At 47.3% G+C, this 23,625-nt stretch overlaps 1 protein-coding gene across 13 annotated transcripts in view; it reads right to left on the reverse strand.

Moving 5' to 3' along the window:
* The window catches only part of AFAP1 (actin filament associated protein 1), a 142,279-nt gene that overhangs the window by 54,660 nt on the left and 63,994 nt on the right, over positions 1–23,625 (reverse strand). For 10 of the 13 annotated variants that reach the window (XM_049108525.1, XM_049108524.1, XM_049108523.1 and 7 more), the window contains 4 exons: positions 15,913–16,021; positions 8,991–9,202; positions 5,463–5,642; positions 1,996–2,025 (listed from right to left, as the gene is read on the reverse strand). In XM_049108525.1, the coding sequence (XP_048964482.1) occupies positions 1,996–2,025; positions 5,463–5,642; positions 8,991–9,202; positions 15,913–16,021 (531 nt within the window). The remainder of the gene's footprint in view (positions 1–1,995; positions 2,026–5,462; positions 5,643–8,990; positions 9,203–15,912; positions 16,022–23,625) is intronic. The other 3 variants (XM_025438612.3, XM_025438614.3, XM_025438616.3) reach the window with 1 other exon arrangement.

Raw genomic sequence — 23,625 nt, forward strand, 5'->3', positions numbered from 1 at the left:
TCGAAAAAGGAATCACAACAGATACTAGAATATATTTTGAACTGAATGACAATAAAAACACAAATGTCAGAACTTACAGGACATGGCTAAGACTGTGCTTGCAGGGCAATGGATAGCTTTGAATGAATGCATATATATAAGAAAAGGGCTAAGAATCAATTATCTAAACATAAACTTCAAGAAGTTGGCAAATTACAAATGAAGCCAAAAGAAAATAGAAGTAAAGAACTGAAAATCGAACATGATATACTCCAGAGAAAAACCAAGAGCCAAAATTTTGCTTTTTGAGAGAACTAGCACAGTGGGTATTCGTCTGGCAGGACCACTGAAGGAGGAACAGGTGTCTCCATTCTGGATACTGTATAGACAGGCACCCAAGACTGTCACTCTTCCCTTGATAGGTCAAATGAGATGGATGCATTTAAAAAATCAGAGCAGTTTTTCACTCATCAGTGGATGAGAATGCAAGGAAGCCTGGACATTAAGTCCTCATAAGGGAAGAGCCCTTTGAAGGAAAGACGTGACCATGCCACCTCCTGGGTGGCAGGGTGGCAGGAGGCAGAGGGGCCCACTGCAGGGGGCAGGAAGAAACCAGCCTCATCCTGGGGGCCTACAAGGACCAGTGTAATGGTTGAAGCTTCAAGGGGTCCCAGGGACACCATGAGCCTATGCCCACCCACCAACCCCTTCCCCGGCGGGTGTGTGGAAACACCATGAGGGCTGTGCCCAAGCTCAAGGGTGTCCTCCTGGGGGCACATTGGGGGCATCCGTGTGGTCCTGGGCAAAGGAGGGTGGATGTGGACACCCCTACCTCTGGCCCCTAATGCATCTCACCATCATCTTGATTTTCAAACTGTTTTCAGTCGGAGCTTGTGAGTTTATTGAGACCTAGAAGCGGTAGCATAGTGATAACAAGAACAAAGCAACAACAGTGAAGCAGCTTAACACTTAAATAGGTGCTCACTACATGCTAGGTACTCTTCTAAATGTCTCCATCTCAACTTATTCTTTTATGCTCACAACACGTCAGAAAGGCAGCCACCATTATGAGCCTCCCTCCCATTGCAGAGTAGAAAACCAAGGCACAGACAAGCAAAGTAGCACATTCAAGACCATAAGAAGCGAAATGCAGATTAAACTAGAGGGAGATCCACCCTTCCCCACCACACTAGCAAACTCCCCAAAGCTTGCTGACGTACGAGGGCAAGGCTGTGGGGGAAAGGCATTCTGACACGTTGCTGGTGGGAGGCTGTGTATCAAAATTATGAGTGCCTACAACCTTCATGCAAGCCAACAGCCCCTCTGGGAAGTCAGGCCACACACTAGCAAGAGTGAGAGATAATATATGCATGGGGTTGATTATTACAGAGTTGTCTGAAAATAACCCAATGCCCAGGAATAAGAGAATATTTTTTAAATTATGGTCTGTTTGAACAATGAAATGGTACATACTGTAAAAGAGCAAAAGGAAAGACTCCAGTCTCTAAATTGGAAACACTTTGTTTAAGTGTAAAAAGCAAAAGGCAGAACACCACAGCTTGCCTATGGGGGTGGGAATTAAAATCTGCATTTCTACTTGCCTGCATGTGGATATGGAGAGAGACTCTCGGAAGGGACACATACAAAATGATTGCTCTCATACATCGCTGGCAGATGTATAATTGCAAAAGCAAACCTGGGAAACCATTTGTCAAGATCTAGTAATGCTGAAAATGTGTGCATACAAAAGTCAGCCATGCCAGCATCGGTATCCATCCCAGAGAAGCCAAAGGACATGCACAAGAATGCTCACCAAAGCACGCCAGGATGGTGATGGGGTGCATAAACTGCACACCCACTGACCCCTGAGCAGACATCAAAGGGTAAGTAGAAAACGCAAGCTGCAGGATCTGTGCACTCTGAAGCCATGTACGTGGACATTTTTAAACATAAAAATAAATCACTTCTGATTTATAAGTACATATGTGAGTGAAAAAAGTATTTTTTAAAGCATACCTTGGTGATAATATTCAGGATAGAAGTTACCTTTGAGGAAGAAGAGAAAATTAGTAGGGGAGGCATATTCCAGGTCTAGCTGTAGCATCTGAGGTCTTGAACAGGAAGATACAAGGTAAAAGGAAAAGGAAAAGATTCTTAGAACCCTCATGAATCTGAGTCACTGGGAGTCTATGTTTATCAAGTTTCTAGGCGATACCGATAAGACAGCCAACCTACTAACAGGACTGAGAAAATACTACACTGGACCCTCTCCAGTCTCTGATGGTTTTAAAGAAAGAAAACTCTCCGACTGATTGAAATTAGTTTCATCTCTGTCATTTCTAACCAAGACTCCTTAGCTTCTCACACTGACACATGTAACTGAAGAAAAGCACAAACATTTAACAGAGAAATTAATCAATTTAAACTCTTCAGGAGAAGGCAACTTACCACGTATTCTTTGCTTCCCTTTCTGGAAATACCAGCAAATGCTAAAAAAAGCCTTGCAATCAGGCTTCCATTGACAAATAGAGTCATCACCATATAATTAGCTAAGCGCCTGTGATGTGCATCTCACATCTGGCAAAACAGGATGTAAAATTATTTCACTCCATCAGTGCCTAACATCTCAGAGATGTTTTCTTGCTATGTGCCTACCTGTAAGCTGCAGTGGCAGCTCAGTGCTAGGTCTCAGGGGACAGGAGAAGGCCAAGATGCTCCCAACAGCTTTGTATAGAGTGAGTCGTGAGGAAGGGATCTATTCAGTGTGATGGGATACCCATCAAATGGTAAGAAGAGGGGAAAGATAAAAGTCGGGGGTTCAGGGTGGCCCTTGCTGGTTTTTCCACTATGGAATAGGGGGACCCAAGGGTACAGAAGGCCTCAGATGGTTAGCCTGGAGTGGAACCAGGCCAAGAAAACAGAATCACAACAGAGGCTCCTTGCTTCCTTCATCCTTTTCCCTCCTTCTTGAAGGGATGGTGCCAGGACCAAGCAGGTTGAAATGGAGGGGAAAGGCCAGAGTGCTAGGTGGCCCAGCACAGGGAGGTGGAAGGCAAAGGGGAAAAATCCAAGGTCAGCTCCTGGCTCTGTCCCTCACTGGTCACTGTGTCTACAGCCCACCGGAGACGCAGCCTCTCGCCTATACAAGGAAGCTGCTCACAAGAACCTTCCTCAGGCAGCCATTCTATGCACTAAGGCATAACCATGGTGGAAAAGCATTTTGCAAACTTTAAGGGGCTTTAAAGTTATTGCTAACAGAAGTGGTTGATGCATACCATATCCACGTTGGTGGAAGGCCAAGCACACCAAGCTGAGCAGAAAGTCCTGGTCACAGGACTCCCATGAAGAAAACAAAAGCTCTGTTCAGTCTCCCCTGCTGCAGACACAAGGAAAGCCACATGCTTGGTCTGACTGGCTGACAGAGGTGAACACGGTATACCCTCCTCGAGGAGAAGAGGGCAATACAGAGAGCATTTTCATTTGCCTTCATGCTCCAATGGAAGAAAGCATATGCCAAGAATCAAATTATTTCTATGGGGACAGCTAGATACCTGAAAGAAAAGGAATGACATTGGACCCCTATCTCATGCTACATGCCAACATTAAACAAAGTGGGTTACAGACTAAATTTAAGGCCTGACATTATAAAATCATCAGGAGAAAACAAAGGTGTACATCTTTAGGACCTTGGAATAAACAGAGGTTTCTCAGACATGGCATGAAAGTGATAATAAGGAACAAAGTACTGACACATTTTATAGCACAAGTGACCCTGGAAAATATTATGCCAAATGAAAGCAGCTCGTCATAGAAGGACACGGCATGACATGAAATGTTGAACAAAGGCAAATCTATAGGAACAGAAAACAAATTAGTGTTTGCCTGAGGCTGGGGATGGGAGCAACGGCTGCTCACGTGGGGAGTATGGCATTTCTCTTTGAGGAGATGAAAATGCTCTGAAAGTAGATTATGATGAAGAGACCAACAGTCACTCCATCATACTTTATAAGGGTGAATTGTATGGTATGTGAATTATACTTCAAGAAAGCTGTTCTAAAAAAATTATTGAATTAATTTTTTCCCCACATAGAACACCCGATAACCTGGCATGCAGGAAGACAAAATGTTGAGAACAATTTTGCACAGCAACAAATGACCCAGCCAGGTCTACATGCTACCCGCTAAGCCCCTGTCCAACAACTAAGCCTGTTACTTGCTTGTTATGAAAATAAATGGCAAACATTTCTGCAGGAAATTTAAAACTGTAAAAACTGGTGTTCCCAGGTTGAAAAAGAAACAACTAGAAATACTAGAAGTCCATAACCAACAATCAGAACCCAGTCAATGAGGACAAATTCAACAGCAGATCTGGCATAGCTAGAAAGAGAAGAATGAGCCAGAAAGAAACAAGAAGACATTAACCGGACTAAGGAGAAAAAAAAAAAAAAAGATACTAAGACAAAGAGATGATAACTAGAATGCAGTGAAAACGTCTAACATATATTTAAACATAGTCGGAGGAAAAGGAATGAGACAAAGGTATATATATATTTTAAAGATTTTATTTATTTATTCATGAGAGACACATAGAGAGAGAGACAGAGACCAGGCAGAGGGAGAAGCAGGCTCCATGCAGGGAGCCCGATGTGGGACTCGATCCCAGGTCTCCAGGATCACGCCCTGGGCTAAAGGTGGCACTAAACTGCTGAGCTACCCGGGCTGCCAAAGGTATATTTTTAAGAGAAATGGCTGAAAATATTTTTTCTAGAACTTAGAAAGATGATAATCCACAGATTTAGAATTCCAGGGAAGTCCAAGCAGAATAAATAGAAAAGAATCCACATTCAGGCATGAAAAAGAAGAAAAGAAAGAAAAGAAAAGAAAGAAAAGAAAAGAAAGAAAAGAAAGAAAGAAAAGAAAAGAAAAGAGAAAAGAAAGGAAAAGAAAAGAAAAAAGAAAAAGAAAAAAAAAGAAAAAAGAAAAGAAAGGAAGGAAGGAAGGAAGGAAGGAAGGAAGGAAGGAAGGAAATCAAAGGAAAAGAAAAAGTTGTCAAATAGCCTGCAACTTCCAGGCAGATTGCCTTTTGAAGGCCAGGGTTAGAGTAATTAGCTGCAAAGTCATCGGAACACCCTACTATCAAAGATAAAACTGCTTGGGTTATGGGCATCTGGGTGGCTCAGCCAGTTAAGCATCTGCCATGATCTCAGGGTCCTGGAATCAAGGCCTGCATCCGGCTCCTGCTCAACGGGGAGTCAGCTTTTCCCTCCCTCTCTGCCCCTCCCCCTGCTTGGGTGCATGTGCAATCTCTGTCAAATAAATAAATAAAATCTGTAAAAAATAAAAAAATAGAATGCTTAAGAAAAAAACCCTACTCAGGTTAATCCATTTTTGCCTCTGCCTGAGAAATACACGCACTGAAATAAAAACAGGTGTAAGAAAGGCCTGGCCATGAAAAAGGCTCCGAGGCCCAGTGAGTGCCTCACCTTCAGCCACTGCTCAGCCTGCTCCTTGCTCTGAACGGCGAGGACCAGTGGGTCTGTGCCCTGCTGGGTGATTTTCAGCTCATGTTTCTTCTTCTTACTGTCCTTCGGTGTGTACGTCACGTTGCAGCCCTGCAGCGGCAGTTCCATCTGAGGCTGTTGGTCCTTGGAACTTTTGTAGCACTGCATTGAACACAAGAAACCAGAGTTACGGTGAAAGGAGTTCCAGGAGAGACACGGATATGACGCTGGCAGAGGGATGAAGAGGCCTCCAGGGTCACCTTGAGCAGTGGAGCAGCTCAGGGGCTGGAGTGTGGGTATGTAGGCACACACATGAAGCCCACAGGCCCGTTTCATGTGACATGTCACCCTCATGTACGTGAAAATACACCTACTCTTTAGTTCAGTAGAGTCTGCCAAGGAGTGTGAATGATGAGCCTTGGTGGGAGAGAGAAACCCTCTCCTCTGATGGGGACCATGCCCCAGTGCAGCTTCCCCTATAAGTCTCATGAACATGATATATTAGATTTGCCGAAAAGCATGGCCCTAATGTGTGCAGACAACAATTTGGATCTTTATTCTACAACCTATGTCATTTGGTATCTTCCGGCCTCATCTCCATCACCTTTCTGAAAGACAGGTGAGGGAGTTCGACAGTATACACAGCAACACATCCTATGCAGCATGTCTGCAAAGGTTTGCTTTCTAGTTGAGTACAGAATCCGAAGTTCTCCCTGCTCCATTTGCACAGCAGACGTCCACTCTAAAGAATTCAGTGCTGTGGCAAACACTCAGATTTAGTTCACGTGACCTTCGTCTGGATCTGTGAAACCTAGAATCAAATCTTGTCCAAAGGTTTCCCTGCTCCCCTTGGGTCTAGTCGTATTACTTAGAACCAAAAGCACCCGTATCCATGGAAATGGACTGGTCTGAGGATGCAGACATCTGGGTTCTGGCCCTGCTATTCATTTAATCTGGCACCTGGGAAGCCACTCAAGCTTTCTGAGCCTGCTTTCTCATTTGTAAAATGAACTACTGCTGTGATCTTCGTGATTTTATTGACTCACAGTAAATGATTAGTTACAATAATACCTGCTACCAATACCAAGTAGAGTGTCAACATCATGTGTGGTATTTCATACTTTCACTTGATTGCCATAGTTGTCCATTTTGCAGATTAGGAAATTGAGGCTCACTCGGTTAAATGGTTTGACCAAAGTCAGACACATGAAAAGTGGTAGAACCCAGCCCCAAATGCTGTGAGCGCACAGCCGGCTCTCTCCACTGGGCGCCAGGTACTGGAGAGGGAGGGAAGGAAGAGACACCTGTTTTTTCAGAAGTGACTTCCAGAGTTCTCTCCTATCCTACAGTTCCAAAACCTTGGCTCCTGAGTGCCACAGGTATAGAACATACCCACATTTTACAAAAACCCAATTGACAGTTGCCCTGTCTGAAATAAAAGAAAAAAAAATACACCAAAACCAACTAACCCCAGATTGGTATGAATGCTCACTGTTTGGGAGTTTCATATTCTCAGTAAGTGCAAAAAAAAAAAAAAAAAAAAAACAGTGAAAAGGAAACTAATGGTACAGTGGACAGAGTTAGACAGGAAATGCCTCTAAAAGGGAATGTCACCAGCCCTATGTCAAAGTGCAGCCTGGGCATCCTTGAAGTCAGACTCCCAGGGGAGCGGACTCTCAGCAGAGGGCAGCATGCACCCTGAGAGCCAGGCCTGCGGGATGGAGGGGCAGGAAGAAGGCAAGCCACCAGCCTCAGAAGAGCCTGGGGATCTCTGGAGCTGGAAGCCACCAACAGGATTGTCCTGATGCAGACCCCAGGAGAGGGAGCATGACCTGAGCGAGCTGTCCTGATGGGGTTCTGGTACATCACAGGGTCCACCACAGGGCCGCCTGGCCTGGAAGGGCACAGACACCAGAAGCTTATGCAGAAACCCACGGATGGTGCTACCCATGGGAAGACAGGCAGTAAACATTTAGGGAAGAGCCTGGCTTTTGGTTTTCCATTTGCAATTTTTTGTGTTGTTCAAACTTGGAAAGCACTCGTTTTACCACTGTTAATTTTTTTTTTCAGTGTCAGCAGGGGTCATCTGGGTAGTTGGATCATAGGACGTTTTTGAAAGGAAAAAGCTTCATAATAAAAATAACTAACTTTGATTCTGCATTTTGCCAGAGACAGTGTTTTCACAGGGTTTTCTATTAATTTCTTCTGAAATGTTCACAACTACTCTGAATGGTAGGTGTTTTCATCCTGGTTTTGAAGACAGAAATCCCAGAAATCCGGAAGGAGATGAAAGGAATGAGAGGGGAGAAGGAGGGAGGGGAGGGTGTGGAGGAGGAGGACTGTTGGGAGAGGACGCTGACCCCATGACACCACCATACACCCACAGGCTTCCTGCTCCCTTTCCAGAGCTCCTCCTATACCTGAGAGTCCACTGAGGTTGTTACAGCATTTACACAACACATCCACATCTTGCAGCCATTACATCAGACTGTAAATAAGGACCACATTAATCCTTTTCATCTTTTTTTTTTCATTCTTTACTTTAAAATTCCCTAATGGCATCATATTTGGCATATTCTAAATTTGGGAGAAATTCAGGCCACACATGTGGAAAAAATATGTATTCTCACTGTTTAAAAAATTTTTTTTGAAAGTCATTAAAAATATACAATGTCCTAAGACTCTAGTAAAAGAACATTCCCATAATTCACAGATGAAACTATAGAGAATAAGGTTACCCGCTCCACTGAAGAGGGATATACAGAATCATAAATTCTCCTGTGTTGTTTTAAAAATATAATCCTGTGATTTTTTTCCCCCAAAGTTAGTTTGAAGGAAAAACAAAAGGCAGAAACTCTGATAATCAACCAGGGTTTCCAAAGCTGGAAGGACAGGAGAAGGAGGAAGGAGGGAGGAGGGAGTGGGAATGTCACAGGCACTCAAGGGCTCAGACTTCCTAATGGGGGTCCCTGTGGGAAGGACAACACAGCAGGAGGCCCACGTGTCCCTGCACCCTGCTTCTCTGCTACTTAATCCATCTTCCTATTCAGCTTCTAGGATCAAACAAAAAAAGAATCTGCCTTCAGCTTTCCAAAAGAATTTCCTTTCCTGGACACTCTCCTCTCAAACCCCGCCTGGCCTGCTCAGCCCACTCGATGACCTGGCTTTGAGGAATTCACTGACTCATTACCAATGAGAAAATCCATCTTGCTGACTTCTGGCGAGTGAAAGCCTGTGCCTTTCCAGTGGTACACACCCGCAGACACTGGCCCGGGATGGGAAGGACTCTGCCCGCTGGTTGCTGCAGGGACCAGCGGCAAAGGCATCAAAGTCTCGGTGGTGACCGCCCTGACAGCAAGGAGCTCCCTGTAAGGTGGCACTGAGGCCAGGCGCCCCCCCTGCCACTTCCTGCCACCCAATGCTAGCATTGCCTGAGTATCGACCCCATCCAGGGAGACTGCCAGCAGAGCCCACCCACTACACAAGCACAACCCATCCGCGTCATGTTACCAGCAGTTTGGTGTCTTTGACGACACAAAGAAGCTTGCTCCACTGCCCGAAGCGCTTCTTCCTCAGTAGGAAGGCACAGATTTTGGCATCCTTCACCAGGTCCATGGAGGCCTCCTCAGACGGCCACTGGTGCCGTGTCTTCTTGCCCTTTCCATCCTCTTCCTCCTCATCATAAGACTCATAAGAGCTACTCATTGCATCTGAGTCATAATCTGTCAAAAGTAAGGAAAGAAGTAAAGATTGAGGGGCCTGTCTACAAACACCTTATCTGGAATCCTACCTGTGGGCTCAAGAGTATGACTGTGGTACCAGGAAATGAGGAAGGGGCCTTCCATGTGGTGGGGTAAAGGTAATCAGTAAAGACTGGGAAAAAATAACCAAGGTAGGCAGTGGAAAGTAATGATGAGATTTAAACTGAAATGCCTTAGAGTCTTCATCTATGAAAACCAGTCCTATGCTGTTCGGTGAGGACTCGGCTGTCTGCAGACCCGCGGTGTTGGATCCTGGGCACACCGCCACTGGTGAGTGGACCCAGCCAACAGGCTACCACCCACAGGGTGCAGCTCTCCCACAACACACCAATAGGTCAAGATCTTCTCGGGTCTGCAAAGTCCTGCCTGCGTGCATTGCCACACACCCACCCTTGCTCCCATTCCACACCCAGCCCAAGCCCTCCTTCTTCAGGCTTCCAGAGACCTTTACACCTATCCTTCTCATTCTATGAGGCAGGAACAGTTCATATCAGATCATCTCCAGTTTCCTGAATGCAGCACATTCTCTCATTGCTGGGGCTCTACACGCACGGCTTCCTGCTCTCACACAGGCTTCCTGCTCATCCTACCCAATCTCCTGCCTTTGCCTGAATATGTCTCTTGCCTCTCAGGGTTTAATTTCTGGGTACCCTGCATTAAAAGTCAGTAAGTCCATATGCATATTTTGAGTACTTTTTTAGTAAATATGTTTCACAATAAAACAGTTTTTAAAAGCTTAGTATGGCTAGGATGTAGCTGACATGGTAGGAAGTGTCGGAGCAAACCACTGACAGGTGGCAGGAGCCCAGGCCGCTTGGAGACCCGGTGTAATCTGAGGTCTCATATGGGCAATGTGCAAACTCAGACTTTCATTTTAGGAAGGTTATTCTCACAATAGTTGGAAGGATCATGAATCCCTCAGTTCTTAGCTCATTTTCTAGAACATCGAATCCAACAAACATTTAGTGAACAAATGAGCAAAAGGATTAATGAACAGTTGTAAATGGTAGAAATACATCTGATTTCACTCATTCAGCACGCTTATTGAGGGCTTACTATGCGTCAGGCAATCTTTTTCATACTTACACAGTTGGACCTTGAACACACGTTTGAACCACATGGGTCCACTTATAAGTGGATTTTTTTTTCAATTAATACAGGACAGTATTTAACTGCCTTAACATTTTCATTTCTCTAGCTTTTTTTATGGTTAAGACTATAGTACGTGATGCATAAGACATATAAAATGTGTAAATGGATGCTCTGTGTCATGGGTAAGGCTTCCTGTCAACAGTAGGCTATTAGTGCCTACAATTTTGCAAAGTGACACATGGATTTTCGATTGTGCAGGGGCTCAGTGGCCCTGACCCCCGCAGCGTTCAAGGACCAGCCATACTTCTACATAAAGGTGCCATATAGACCCATGACAAAACCAGGTGGGCTTCACCTTCACAAGGGATTTTCACACCCATGCTCTCTGGGGTCAGAGATAAGCGCATGTCAGTATGGTGGCCCTCCCTTATCCATGGTTCCACTTCCTGCTGTTTTAGTTCCTTGTGGTCAATGGGTGTCCAGAAGCAGGTGATCTTCCTCCTAACATAACATCAGAAGGTCGCAGTAGCCTCACATTGCGTCACATGCCCACATCACTCCCCTCTCACATCTCATCACGTGGGCACTTTATCATCTCACATCATTATAGGAAGGATGCATACAGGATAGTAAGATCCTTTGAGAGAGTGTGACCACCAGTGCATCCCTCAACTGCTCCACTTTTATTACCGTGTACCATCCCACTTGTTCTATTGTGTCAATCTCCTGTGCCTAATTCATAAACTACACTTTGTCACATATGTGTGAATAGGGTACTATGCACAGCTTCTGGCATCCACTGGGTGTCCTAGAATGTCTCCCCTGAGGAGGAGGAAGAGGAGGAGGAGTGAGCCCCTGGCACATCCTGGCGCCTGTGTAGACATCTACACTTCTTATAGAACAAGAAGGCAGATCAAAGAGCCAGCAAAGGCCTGCGTAGATCTGTGTGTTTACAGGATGTTGCTGGTTAGGAAACACTCTTCACACCAGACACCAGTCTCATAGGCAGTTATGGCAAAACTGAAGAACACTCCAGTAAATAATGACCTTCAACTATAAAATGTTAAAATGTGTATTTTAGACATATACCCATCTCCCACAAAATCACAACTGGCATTTCAAGCAATTGCCCTTAAGGAGGGAGAGAATGAGGAGAGAGGGCAACCAGGAAACTGAAAATGCAAGCCTGAACCTCAACCCCAACAAGATCTGTATGACAGCACCACTGACCCAGGCCGGCTAGAACCAGCTCCCCAGAATCCCATGGTCCATATGGTGTGGGTGAGGTTAGCACTAGGGAGTGCCGTGGAGGAGATGGGACAGCAGAAAGGAACGGCAGCCCCTACACCCTGAAGGTTGGTGGAGGGCACCAGGTTCTCCTGGGGCTCAGGCATGTGTTGTGGGTGCATCCTTTGCCCTGCTGCTGGGCCCCCAAGTTGGGTGGTGCAGATCCTCCATAAGTATCAGCACCACAGCCAAGAGGACCAGCATCTTTGGTGTTGCCTAGCGGGTGGGGGGTCATGGATCCCCATGGTCATGGGGTGCAGTTTGCCCTTGTGGATTTCAGAGTCCCTGAGCTCCACCACTTCAAGCCCGGCTGCTCTTGGGGACTGCTGAGCCACCCACAGGTGCAGTTCCCATGGCCTCCAATAGCTGCCATGATTGTGTGAAGTCCAGCCCCCAGAAAGAAGCTTCTGTTCCATGTCACAGTGGCTCTGCTTCTCTGATCACACCCTGTTCTAGATGGTAACAGAAGCCTGATGGCAGGCAGGCTCCTCTAGGTGAAGCTCAGTGCAGACCTTCAGGATTTCAGAGCTCAGCTACAGAAAAACTGCTTTTGGCTCTTGGATACTCTAGCAGCATCTAAATGCTTTGTCATGGGCACCTCAGCTGCCCAACGTGGGCTCTCGGTCACCTGTCCCACCACGGAGCATCTGAGCAGGCTGCATCCATTGGGCCCATAAGCCATAAATACCAGGTGCGAGCTAGGAGCTCAGGTACACATGACCCTGTGCCTATTGCTTGGGCTTCTTCTCCTAACACAAACTCCTCAGCATGGCCTAACAGTTTGGTTGGATGGTCAAGACTGGAGAGGAACTGGCCACAAGCAGGGTATGCAGAAGGGACTTGAATGAACCTCCCAGATGGGCTCAGAAAGTGAAGTTCACATACCAGCTGAGCTCTTAGCAAAGCCTCAGCAGATCTTCACAACTGGCTCCCTAAGGTAGCCTGTCACATAGACATCAGGAAGCTTCTTTCCCCCAGATTCTCATCCAAGTGGAATCACGTACATGGCCGTGGTGCAAGGAAGGATCTCCACTCAGCAGAGTTAGTGACTCCTGGACCTTCTGAGTGGTCCTGCCTGCACATGACACTGTCCCTTGGCGTGTCAGCCAGCTACCTAGTAACTGGCTCACTCCCATCACAGGAGGGGTAACAGTGCATTTTCACCGGAAGAGATCACTCCCTGCCACAATGCTCCTGCCAAAAGCACAGTCTTGCAGAATGCTCTATTCACCAGCATGGCACCCCAGCATTGCTTCTGACCAGAGAACTCATGTTACAATGAATGAAGTCCAAGCTATGGGTCTGTGCTCATGAGCTCCACTGGTCTTGCCATGCCCCATCACCTGAAGCAGCTGACCCAACAGACCAGTGGAATTCCTTTGGAATATTCAGTTCCAGGTCTACCTTGATTGGCCACCCCTGGGGAACTCAGGGTGCTAGCTTCCAGAATACCTTTTAGCAGTATATGCTCTGCCTCAGTGGGGCTCTTTCCCCCATGGCCAGGGCTCACAGGTCTGGGAATCCAGGGCTGAAAATGGTAGTGGCTCCTCTCACTAGAACCCCAGGGATCCATTGACAAAATTTCTGCCTCCCTTCCTTGAAATTTTGGCTGTTAGCCCATAGGTCTTAGTTTCTAAGGGCAGAATATTCCCTCCAAAGGATGCAGTAATCACTCTATTAACCTAGAAGGGGAGTGAATAGGCAAAGAGAGGGTTAAGGGCAGTGGCTGTGGTGACCAGTCATGGCCACACTGGGGTGAAAGGGCAGTCCCTGGAGTAGCCCTCATTACTTCCATGCCCCAGGAGTGAACCATCCAAAGCAGCCAGACCTTTCAGGAAGGAAAGATGAGTCATTTTATTGAGTGATCGACCAAGGTGCTTGCCGGAGACAATGGGAACATGAAGGAAGTTATAAATATACATTATGACCATTGACCAATTGTAGAAATGAGGACGGGACTAGTTACGCATGAGTCTTTGTTCTGACTCTAATATCTGTGTACAAGTTCTCCTCTTCCCCTCCCTTTCCCTCCCGTCCAACAGCAGCTGGCCGTGGATCTCAACATTCAAGCTACAGGCTCTCCAAGGGGGGAGTATGACCCTGCTGGAAGAGAACAGGTGTCACCCCAAAGTCAGTAAAGGGACTTTCTATCCCCTTGGGCAGTTAGGAAATTTTCCATGATACAGGAGATAGTTGAATTATGCTAACCTGAACCGTGATTCTGCTCTTGTCTTTACTTGGAAATTCAATGTGCTTAAAAGAGATGTGCTTGGACGCCAAATGGACACGGGAGAAATGGTGGTGGCTTTACACCATACCAACTTGGCACAGTTGGAATGACATTTCCCCAGATTCCCTTCCTCGGATGGTTCTGGGTCAGGGCTGGCCACAGGAGAGATTTGTGAGCAGTCTATAAGGCAGGAGGGGAGCCACCACCAGTACACGCTAAGGGTTGGCTCAAGTGTCAGGTGCCACTGCAAGCTCACACTTGCTGTCACAGGCTGGCCAGCTCTCTGCTGAATCCACAGATCCTGAATCTCCTGCAGGCCCTCTCCCTCATCTTCTGAGGCCCAGCCAGGCATGTGCCACTCTGCAGAGGTGCCTTCCAGCCTGTCCTGCAACACACGCTACTCCATTGTTTCCATGGCTGCATCAGGTCCTCCTATTATGGACCCTTTATTCCTCTGCTGGAACTACACCTGAGAATGGGTTCAACAGAGCTGTCTCCACATCCCTAAGTAACCCACCTGGACAGCAGCTCCCTGCATCATTCCTCAGGAGGCGAGGGGAGGAGGAGACAGAAGGGGGGCCCTTGCCACCAGCTGCCCACCCCAGACACCTGGTTAAGGGAGCCTCGGCGGGCTGTCCCCACTGACTTACTGTCCTGAGCCTGTGTCCTTCTGTTACACTGTCTTCTGGATTTGGTTTGACAAAAGCTGCGCGCCCCTTGGCAACTAAGGGATGGCTTCTCTGAACAACAGGACAGGACATGTCACTGAGGTGGGACTTCTCAGACTGCAATTGTTCTTGGTTTCTAGCCTTGCAACTATGTTGGTGGGAGGGGAAGGATGGTAGGAGCAGGCTAGAGCCAGTTATTCCCAGCAGTGGGAAATACCCTCCTGGAAAAGCTTGTTTTCCTGGACTCCCTGCTGTGAGAAGCAAAGGAAGCCAGTGAGGTTCTGAATGACACCGAGCCACTTCAGGTTTTGTGTTTTCTGATGAATCAACTGACTTCTGAAATGGTGGACACTTTAGAAATTACATGAGCGCATTGTCCACGGATGGTTTTTAAATAACAGAGAAGAAAACATTTGACTTAGAGACCTCAGAACCCAGCACATCCTAACCCCCATACCAGAACCATCCCTTTCCCTCTCTGAATGTGACTGCTACGAAAACCAGCAAACAGGTCTCCCTGCCCTTGAGGAGCCATCGGTCCTGCTCACTGGGCCCACGTGCAAAAAGCACACGCAGGGAGGCCCTCCGGGAACATGCCAGGGACACTGTGCTGCAGCACCTCCACTTGTCAGCTGCCAGGAAAGACAGAGGCCAGAGACCTCCGGCGATAGGAGGACCGCCGTGGGAGCTGGCGTGCACTGCCATAGAAGACAGATGATGGGCCACCATGTGCCACGAATATTAATGTGCCCAAAGCCTCGTGACTAAAATGAACAAATCCACTCAACTTCCCATTTTATCTTTTATGAGCAAAGCAACGTTCCCTCGACCACGGGGACTTGGATATCCTCCCTCCACTTCATCACGAGACAACAGTTCCCCTGTCTGACACCGAGGGAGGAATGAAGCCAGTGATCGAAAACCAAACTACTGAGGTGTTTGTGAGGGAAGACCAGAGCCGTGACAGGACAACTCTAGCTCGGCAAGAAGGTTCTAGTAGAACTTGTATGAAAATAAGAAGAGACGGGCTGGTTTTGTATCCAGGCTCCTTTGGCCTTCTGGGCATGAGGAAGCAGACTCAGGCCACACCCCAGGCACGGGGTGCTACAAACACACGCCATGCACCTCTCCACCTTATGACCTAAGGGGAAACATTTCACCGAGACCTGTGACCACTCAGCCACAAGGTCTACCTGACATGAGTCAGAGAAAGACAACCATCCAAATTTCCACAAGCACCTCTAAGGCACCGCAGGCTTTCAGAGTCCTTTCTGTATCAGCCCCCTATGTCCCCGGTATCTTGTACCACCCGGCTCCCCTCCATACCCAGAGAGCCGGCCACACTCTTCACAGTCCCCCACATCAAGAGGATGGCAGGCAGATGCAATACTCACTTGACGTGATGTATTCCGGAGCTTTCCCAGGGCTCAGTGGTACAGCTTCCTCGTAGTAACCTTCCGGGAGAGAGGATGTTGGTAGCGGTGGCGGCCCACTGTCAGGTGGCTAAGGAGAAGAAGGAAGAAACACCACAGATATCAGAACCATGACTAGAAAGTCTACCGTATGGACTAGCAGGTGTTGACCGGAATTATCCATTTTCCTTTGTAAAGTCCATGGCAAAAGAGAACAGTGACCCACAAAGAGGTTCTGGGTTCATTCAGTTCCTGACTGGTCTCTACTGCTTCCCTGCCCATGTCCACTCCCAGCCCGGGGCCTGGCCACACGTCACTCAGCCCACACTGGCTCACCTGTAGCCAGCAGCTGTGAGTGCCCTGGCACACCCTTCTTCTGGGGCAGGGGCTAGCTTATAGCCCTCTCTTGGACCCTCCCCAGGGCAGAGGTGGAGGTCTGTCCCCCCAGCGCTGGCCCTCCCACACCCCCCAGGACCCATACCACTGCACGGGGGCCCGGGGGCATGGCAACTGTCCAGATTCACTGGTGCTCATCACCATGTTGCACCAGGTGAGCAGTGGCTACGTAAAGGAACGAGGCTTGCCCATGATCGCACCATCTTCCCAACACGGGCCAGGGAAACTTTTCAAAAATTATAAAAGGAAATCCCCTCTGAGCTACTCTCTAAAAGAAACTTCTCTTGAGAAGGACAATCTGCTTGTGGCAAAAACCAATCACATTACAGTGTCCTCTCAGACACTCGGACCGAGGCACTGGGATTTTGAAGCTTGAGGACACAGAAGAGTTGTCAGGACCGTCCAAACATCAAGCCCCAGCTGAAGCCCTCCTCTCCTCGCACATGTTCCTGATGACCCGTGCACACCGACCTCTCCTCCTCCCATGAACACCTAGGAGCTTGATGCTTCTATCACTCACTGGCCCTCACATCAACTGCAAGGTGAGAAGGGATGGACAGGGAAAGCCAGCATACCTGCTACCTGCCTGGCACTATCCTGGCACTTCTGTCTCAGGATTACTTGGTAATCCTTCATAGTAGACTACCTTTCCTTACACGTCACGGACACAGAAAGTGAGTCTCCAGGTCTCTAACAACCTCCTCAAAACCAGGGGCTGGTAAATAACAGAGCTGGCTTCTCTAACACCGGGTCAGTCTACTAAACACCCTTTTATATTCATATTCACTTTCTTCCTTTTGTAACCAGCTCACATAACCTACATTCTATAAACAAATTGGAAAGACATCACTGAGAAAAGAATAGAACAGCAACCCCAAACTGAAGATCTACCAAGTTAAGTTTCCAAGCAGAACACTGTTCCAAGGAAATAAGGGTTTATACCCATATAAACTCTCTAGAAAGTGAAACAACTCAGCTCTGAATCCAAGAAGCCCTTTGTGAATGACTAATCACCCTGTGTGCATCCAGCCTGCTCCTTCCTCCTGCCAGATGAAGGGTCATTTATTTACACAATTTCTCCATCTACTGGAACCTAGTTATCTCCGCTCCACCCCTAGGCCTGTGCCCTGGACTAAATAACCCCTGACCCCTCGCACGCCTCGCTGCCTTCTTGACTGTCGTCATTCTGTGGTCGTACCCTGGATGGTACCCAACTCCTTCATATCCTCCCGAAGAGGCAGTGCTTAAAGCAGAACCTGATACACTGTGCTCAGCCCCAGGCAAGGTCTGAACAGGAGCCCATGCCCGGGTTAAAATCTCTGCTTGTTGCTTTTGGAAAAGAGCTGCCCGATTCACTGAGTGTCTTTATTCATGAAACAGAGAGTGTTTCAACTTCCCCTTGGTATGTCGAAACAGTCAAATTATTCATGTCCTGGGAAAGCATTACGAATAGCTGAATCAGACAAATGTTTGTGAAACAGCACACACTCCCCTTCCTTGGGCTACAAGAAATGCAAAGGTGCACAGGGTGAAGAGCTTGCTCCCAAGCTGCTGGGCTTTCCCAGGAGGCTCTCAGACCCTGTGTTTGGCACAGCTTTTCAACGGGTATGCCTTAGATCCTATAATTCTATTTTTGGAAACACAGGCCGAGAGGTCAATGGTCAGGTGAGCAAAAATGTACAAAGACATTTCAATAAATGACTGTTTAGCAAAATCTAAAAACAATGTAAATCTTCACTGAGAGAAGGTGTGCGGACACATTCCTGCACAGTGAAAGAGCAGTGCTTAAGCATTTCAGTCATTTGCATGAAAACCCCCATTAGACACCATTAAGTGAGAGAAAACAGGTTCACTATGAGCCCTTGATAGAAATGTGTTTAGGCTTACATATGTACAAAGACAAGAGGTCATCCACCAAAATGTTAACAAGTGGATGCATATCTCTGGCTTGGCTCTTCTACTTAATATTTATCATTTTTAAAGTGTAAAAATTTATCATTTTTAAAATTAGAAAAAAATTAAACTATTTTTGCTTTGAAGTAATACCCCTCAAAAACTAATTCTTACAGAGGAACACCCTCTGTCTCTAGAAGGGACCACACTCCACTCCCGAATACCATTTCCCTTGAAATTCTGGGTTTCAGATCCTTAGGCAGAAGAATTATGACTTGTGAAGGGCAAGTGGGGGTGAGGCTAAAAAGACGTACCCAAACTGTTAGTACCATTGCTTTCAGAGGAGATGCTTCCTTCTGATACTTCCCCATAGGTAAGAATTTACTGAAATCACCAGTAACAGGAGTTTTTAAAAGCAGAAAAGAGGGAAGGCAGATTTCCAAAAGGGATCATGGAAAACAAGAGAAACCAGAGGAGGGGCAGGAAGCAAGAGTATAGCACAGAGATGACAAAGCTTGATTCCCTGCATGCACTGCATATGGGGCCAGCTCCGACCTGGGACCGAGCGACACCCCCTAACTCTGGGCGCTGATGTCCTCCCTTGTGAATGAGGGTGCCTCTGACATCCATCCCAGGTCTGAGATTCTCGCTCCAGTGTTCTTATCATGTGGCAGGTCAGCAGGCCACAATGCCAGCTTGACCAGTCTCAAGACTTCAGTGAGAGTTGATGTTATCACCTCTGGGCAGGGCAGGAGCCGAGGCATCCCTTCTACCAATGACACTGCACACCAGCGTCGCACCACCCCCACTGGGTTGTGCAACTCTCCCTCAATTCCAGAAGATACCCAGTCTGCGCGCAGAGCCTGACCACCGTCCTGCTCCCATCACCCCTGTTTCCTGAACAGGCTCCCACAAAACACTCCAACCACCACAGCCTCTGAGGAGACTTGAGAAGCAACGTGAGAACCTGTCTTCCCCGAGGAAGGGCTACTGGTGGCTCAGCTGTGCTCTAGAAATAAACGATAGGAACGGCCCAGCACCAGTAACCAGGCAAGGTCAAATGCGTGGAAACATTTCTTCCACAGATGAGGACGTCAGCAGAAGTTACTCTCTAGTTTAGGGACTGTCACCTGCCTTAAGGAAAGCTTCTCCTCCTGGGGTCCATGTCTCACTAAGAGAAGCCCAAGCTTCTAGGAATACAAGCTATGGGCTGCTTGGCCATCATTTAAATCCCATCTTTTTGGAAAGAAAAGCCCATTATTATTTGCCTTTGCCAATTTAAAGGAGAAGCCTGGCCAAGAACTATTTTCCGACTGATAACGATAAATGTTACGTTTATATAATTGTATGGCAGAAACATAACTGTCGTTTATTATTTCAGTGATATAACAACGAAATCTACCACTTACTATTTGTCTGCCACGTATCACTGTTCTGGGATCCTCTATACAGATCTTCTCCTGTCCAGAAATTAACACTGACATGTAGGCATTTTGATTATGATTTTACAAATGAGGGAGCTGAGGCCCAGGAGGTGAGACCCCAAGGGGGCCACACGTGCACAGAGCTAACTGCTGGAGGAGCTGAAAGTTCACCCGAGCAGCCTGGGTACTGATTAGGAGGCTGGGGAATAGTACACACTGCGGTTCTATGTCATGACCGTATCCTACAGCACCTGCTGCTGTCCCTCCCGTCCCTGCTGCTTCGCCTGCTGCTGTGCCTGCTGCTGTGCCTTTTTGCTATGCCTGCTGCACCTTGCTGCTGTGCCTGCTGCTTGCACCCCCTACTGCCCCTGCTGTGGGGCCAGTTGCACCTGCTGTGGTGCCTGCTGCTGCATCTACTGTACTTGGTGCTGCACCTGCTGTTGTGCCAGTTGCACCTGCTGCTGTCCCTCCCGCTGCCCCTGCTGCTGCGCCTGCTGCTGTGCCTGCTGCTGTGCCTTTTTGCTATGCCTGCTGCACCCTGCTGCTGTGCCTGCTGCTGCAGCTCCTACTGCCCCTGCTGCCAGGCCAGTTGCACCTGCTGCAGTGCCCATTGTACCTGCCATAGGAAGGAGCCAAACAGCTCGTTGAACCCACTGGTCCAACCACAGTGCATTCATATCATCTATTGCCATTCTCTCCTTCTCATCAGAAAAGCAGACATTCCTCATGCCCTGTGCTCCTCATGGCTCCTTCTCTGTCCCTCCACTGCTCCCCCACCACTTTCCCCTCCTCCCCAGTCCATTACTCAGCCTCTGCACCAGAAACCCCAATAAACTGATAAGAGCCTGGATCTAGCAGAGCAAACTATCAGCCTAGAATCTGGAATCCCTTTCTGACTCGAATTCTGTCTACATGGTGGGCATCCAGACTGTTACAGTGATTAAATTCCATTAAGAATAACAGAATCTGAACTAAGAAAATCAGAGTCCAAGGTCTAGTTCTGTGCCACAAGCAACACAAGTACTTTAGAAGCATGAAGGGCACCCATGCGGGAATCTAAATCTCCTATGAGGCAGGGCATCTGTATGAAGGTGTCCACACTGCTGAGCACACCTGGGGAGTGGGTAACAGAATTTTACAGCCTCAGCTGCAAAAGGGGCTTGATCGTAACAGCATGATTCTGAGTACTTTTCCTAGCAAAATAAAAGTTTTTATCCAAATGACACCCTGTTCTGTTCTGCTCACTATTGAACTTGCATTCCACGTAGCACATGAGCACGCAGCAGGCATCGGACCATGCTGGGAAGCTTCCTCTGGCTTCATGCAGGCAGGCAAAGACTGGAAGCCCCATGGGGCTGGACCGGGTCATCTTCCCAGCCTCCACCAGCAGGAAGGCATCCACAGGGAAGGTCAACAGCCCAATGGGAGTGTAAACAGGATACGTATCTGGAGGGCAGCCACAGATTAAACTTTTAAAAGATGCCACAGGAATTACATATGAGACTCAACTCCTCAGAAAGACAAGTGATTCATGTTCGCTCAAAGGACCACATCAGATTTCACCAGGAAACAAACGGTTTTCTTGTTTTAAATCTTGGACTTTTGTCTCCATTATGCAACTGGAAAAATACTTAATTTTGTCAAATAATCTCAAAGAGCCTCATAATCTCATCTGTCAGATAGAACAAAGTCACTGTGAAAGTGCTTTTAGGAGGCCTAAGTGCAGGCAGCAGGCAAGATGGGGAGAGCTGGGACAGCATGCTTACAGTTCTGGGGACAGAGGGAGGAAGCAGAGTGGGGGCTGGGTGGGGAAGGGAGAGTGTTCATGGGGACAGAGTTTCAGTTGGGGAAGATGGAAAAGTTCTGGCGATGAAGGGTGGGTGTGACCGCACAGCACTCTAAAAGCACTTACTGCCACCCAACTCAACATTTAACAGTGGTTAAAATCATATAGCTTATGTTATGAATATTTTAACCCAATTATAAAAGATCCTTCATGATTATTTGCTGACATAATAAGTGATCACATTTACATAAACTCTGGCCCTAAGATATCAAAGACTTAGTTGCTTTCCCATACCCCATCCAGACACCATATAAAGACACCCTGCTACTAAATTATTGAATAAAAATATTTCTAAATGGCTTGATTGGATAGCATACAAATGTAGAGTCTCAGGAGGGGTCCACCTTGCTCTTTTCTCTCAGCTGTAAAGATCTGAGAGCCCCTGGTCTGGGCTCAGTGCTGTTCTGAGAAGGGGAGAAAAGAGGACGATGGGTGCCATAGGCATCTGGCCCCCTGGGGAATGACTACTCGAGCATGAGCTTGGCCTGCAACAACGTCCAACTGGTGGGATCCGTTTCCAAGGGAGGCAGCCACTTATCACACATGCCCCACACCCTTGCTGCACACAGGAATACAGCCGTTGGGTAGCTGCACACTCTCGGTGTGAAACAAAACAAACCTCTTCCCAGACAAGCTTTTTTAAACAAATGCATATCTTGGCCTACTCCAGTCTCCTGTTGGAAAGCAAGGGAGCTCAACCAGACTGTCAAACATGTTGCATACCATGCTTGTGATTTCGAGGATTTAGGAGAAGTTCTGAACACACATGCAACACACAGCCCCACACTCTCACAAGCCCTTGCAAAGCTCTGTTGGCCACGCTAAAGGGTCAGCAGGTCTCATGGGATACCCTCGGCTGTCACCATGTTTACCCCCAGGCCCAAACAGAGAAAAAATGCTCCAATGTTCCCTTTGTGTGGAAGCATCATCAGCGTTACAAGGTTGACTTTTGGAAGTGCTCTCCGGCCTTGTCAAGCCGTCCTCATTTTCCACTGCACAACGCAAGGTACACAAAGAACCTTGAAACAAACACTGTCTCCAACAGGTGAACATTTAGTTTAATTGAAAGAATGTTAGGGCAGCCCGGGTGGCTCAGCAGTTTAGCACCACCTTCAGCCAAGGGCATGGTCCTGGAGACCCGGGATCGAGTCCCACATTGGGCTCCCTGCATGGAGCCTGATTCTCCCTCTGCCTGTGTCTCTGCCTCTCTCTCTCTCTGTGTCTCTCATGAATAAATAAAATCTATTAAAAAAAAAAAGAATGTTGAAATGAGGCCCTGCTGTTAGATCAGTGAGTGTAATGTCTCAGTTATGCAAGACTAACAAATCTTAGGGATCCCCTGGGGAAGAGGAATGGCAGGGGAAGGTTAGTGGTAGTTGCATGAAACCCCACTGGGCATTAAAAGGGAAGAAGGTCAAAGATAACTCATCCTCTAGAGTCTGAAATACAAATCCGTGTGATAAGAGGCAGCCCTCTTTTTATCACGTGCCACAGAAGAGATAACAAAGGAAGAGTGGCTCGAATGGAGACTACCTGGTGGGAGTACCATAAATCTTATACTGAAACACATCCTTCAACCATCCTTAGTGATGTTGATGGTAATTCCCACAGGCCCCTCATGATTGGCCCCTGCAGCATGGCAGTTTCACTGGCAGATCCCTGCCCAAATCCTATTGCCCAGCACACAGAGTTGTGTGCCCAGCTCCAGGCTGCCCATGTCTTCCTTTGTACGTCCTAACCTGTGGCACAGCCACCTGGACATTCCATCTCTGGCCCAGCACACACTAATTTCCTTTTTTTTTTTTTTTTTTTTTTTTTTTTTACACTAATTTTCCTAAAAGTCAACTTGTCACAAGCCAATTCACCAGCTGCAAAGTGAATATACCGAATATATCGCCTTGCTGATATAATAAATTCACTGAATTATGAATTCACTGAAAACTATCAGAAACTATCAGTTCAGAAAACTATCAGTAGAGCCATCTTAACCAGTTTCTGCTTCCCTGATTTGCTGAAGTGACAGATATTCTTCATGCACTCTGCAAAATGCCCTGACGTATGTCTGTTAAATGTTAAACATTCATAGTCATCGACAGGCTTCCCTCCAGAATGTCCCATACAAAGAGTCCTCTCAAC

Source organism: Canis lupus, chromosome 3 (assembly GCF_003254725.2).
Source record: "Canis lupus dingo isolate Sandy chromosome 3, ASM325472v2, whole genome shotgun sequence".
Lineage (NCBI taxonomy): Eukaryota > Metazoa > Chordata > Mammalia > Carnivora > Canidae > Canis > Canis lupus.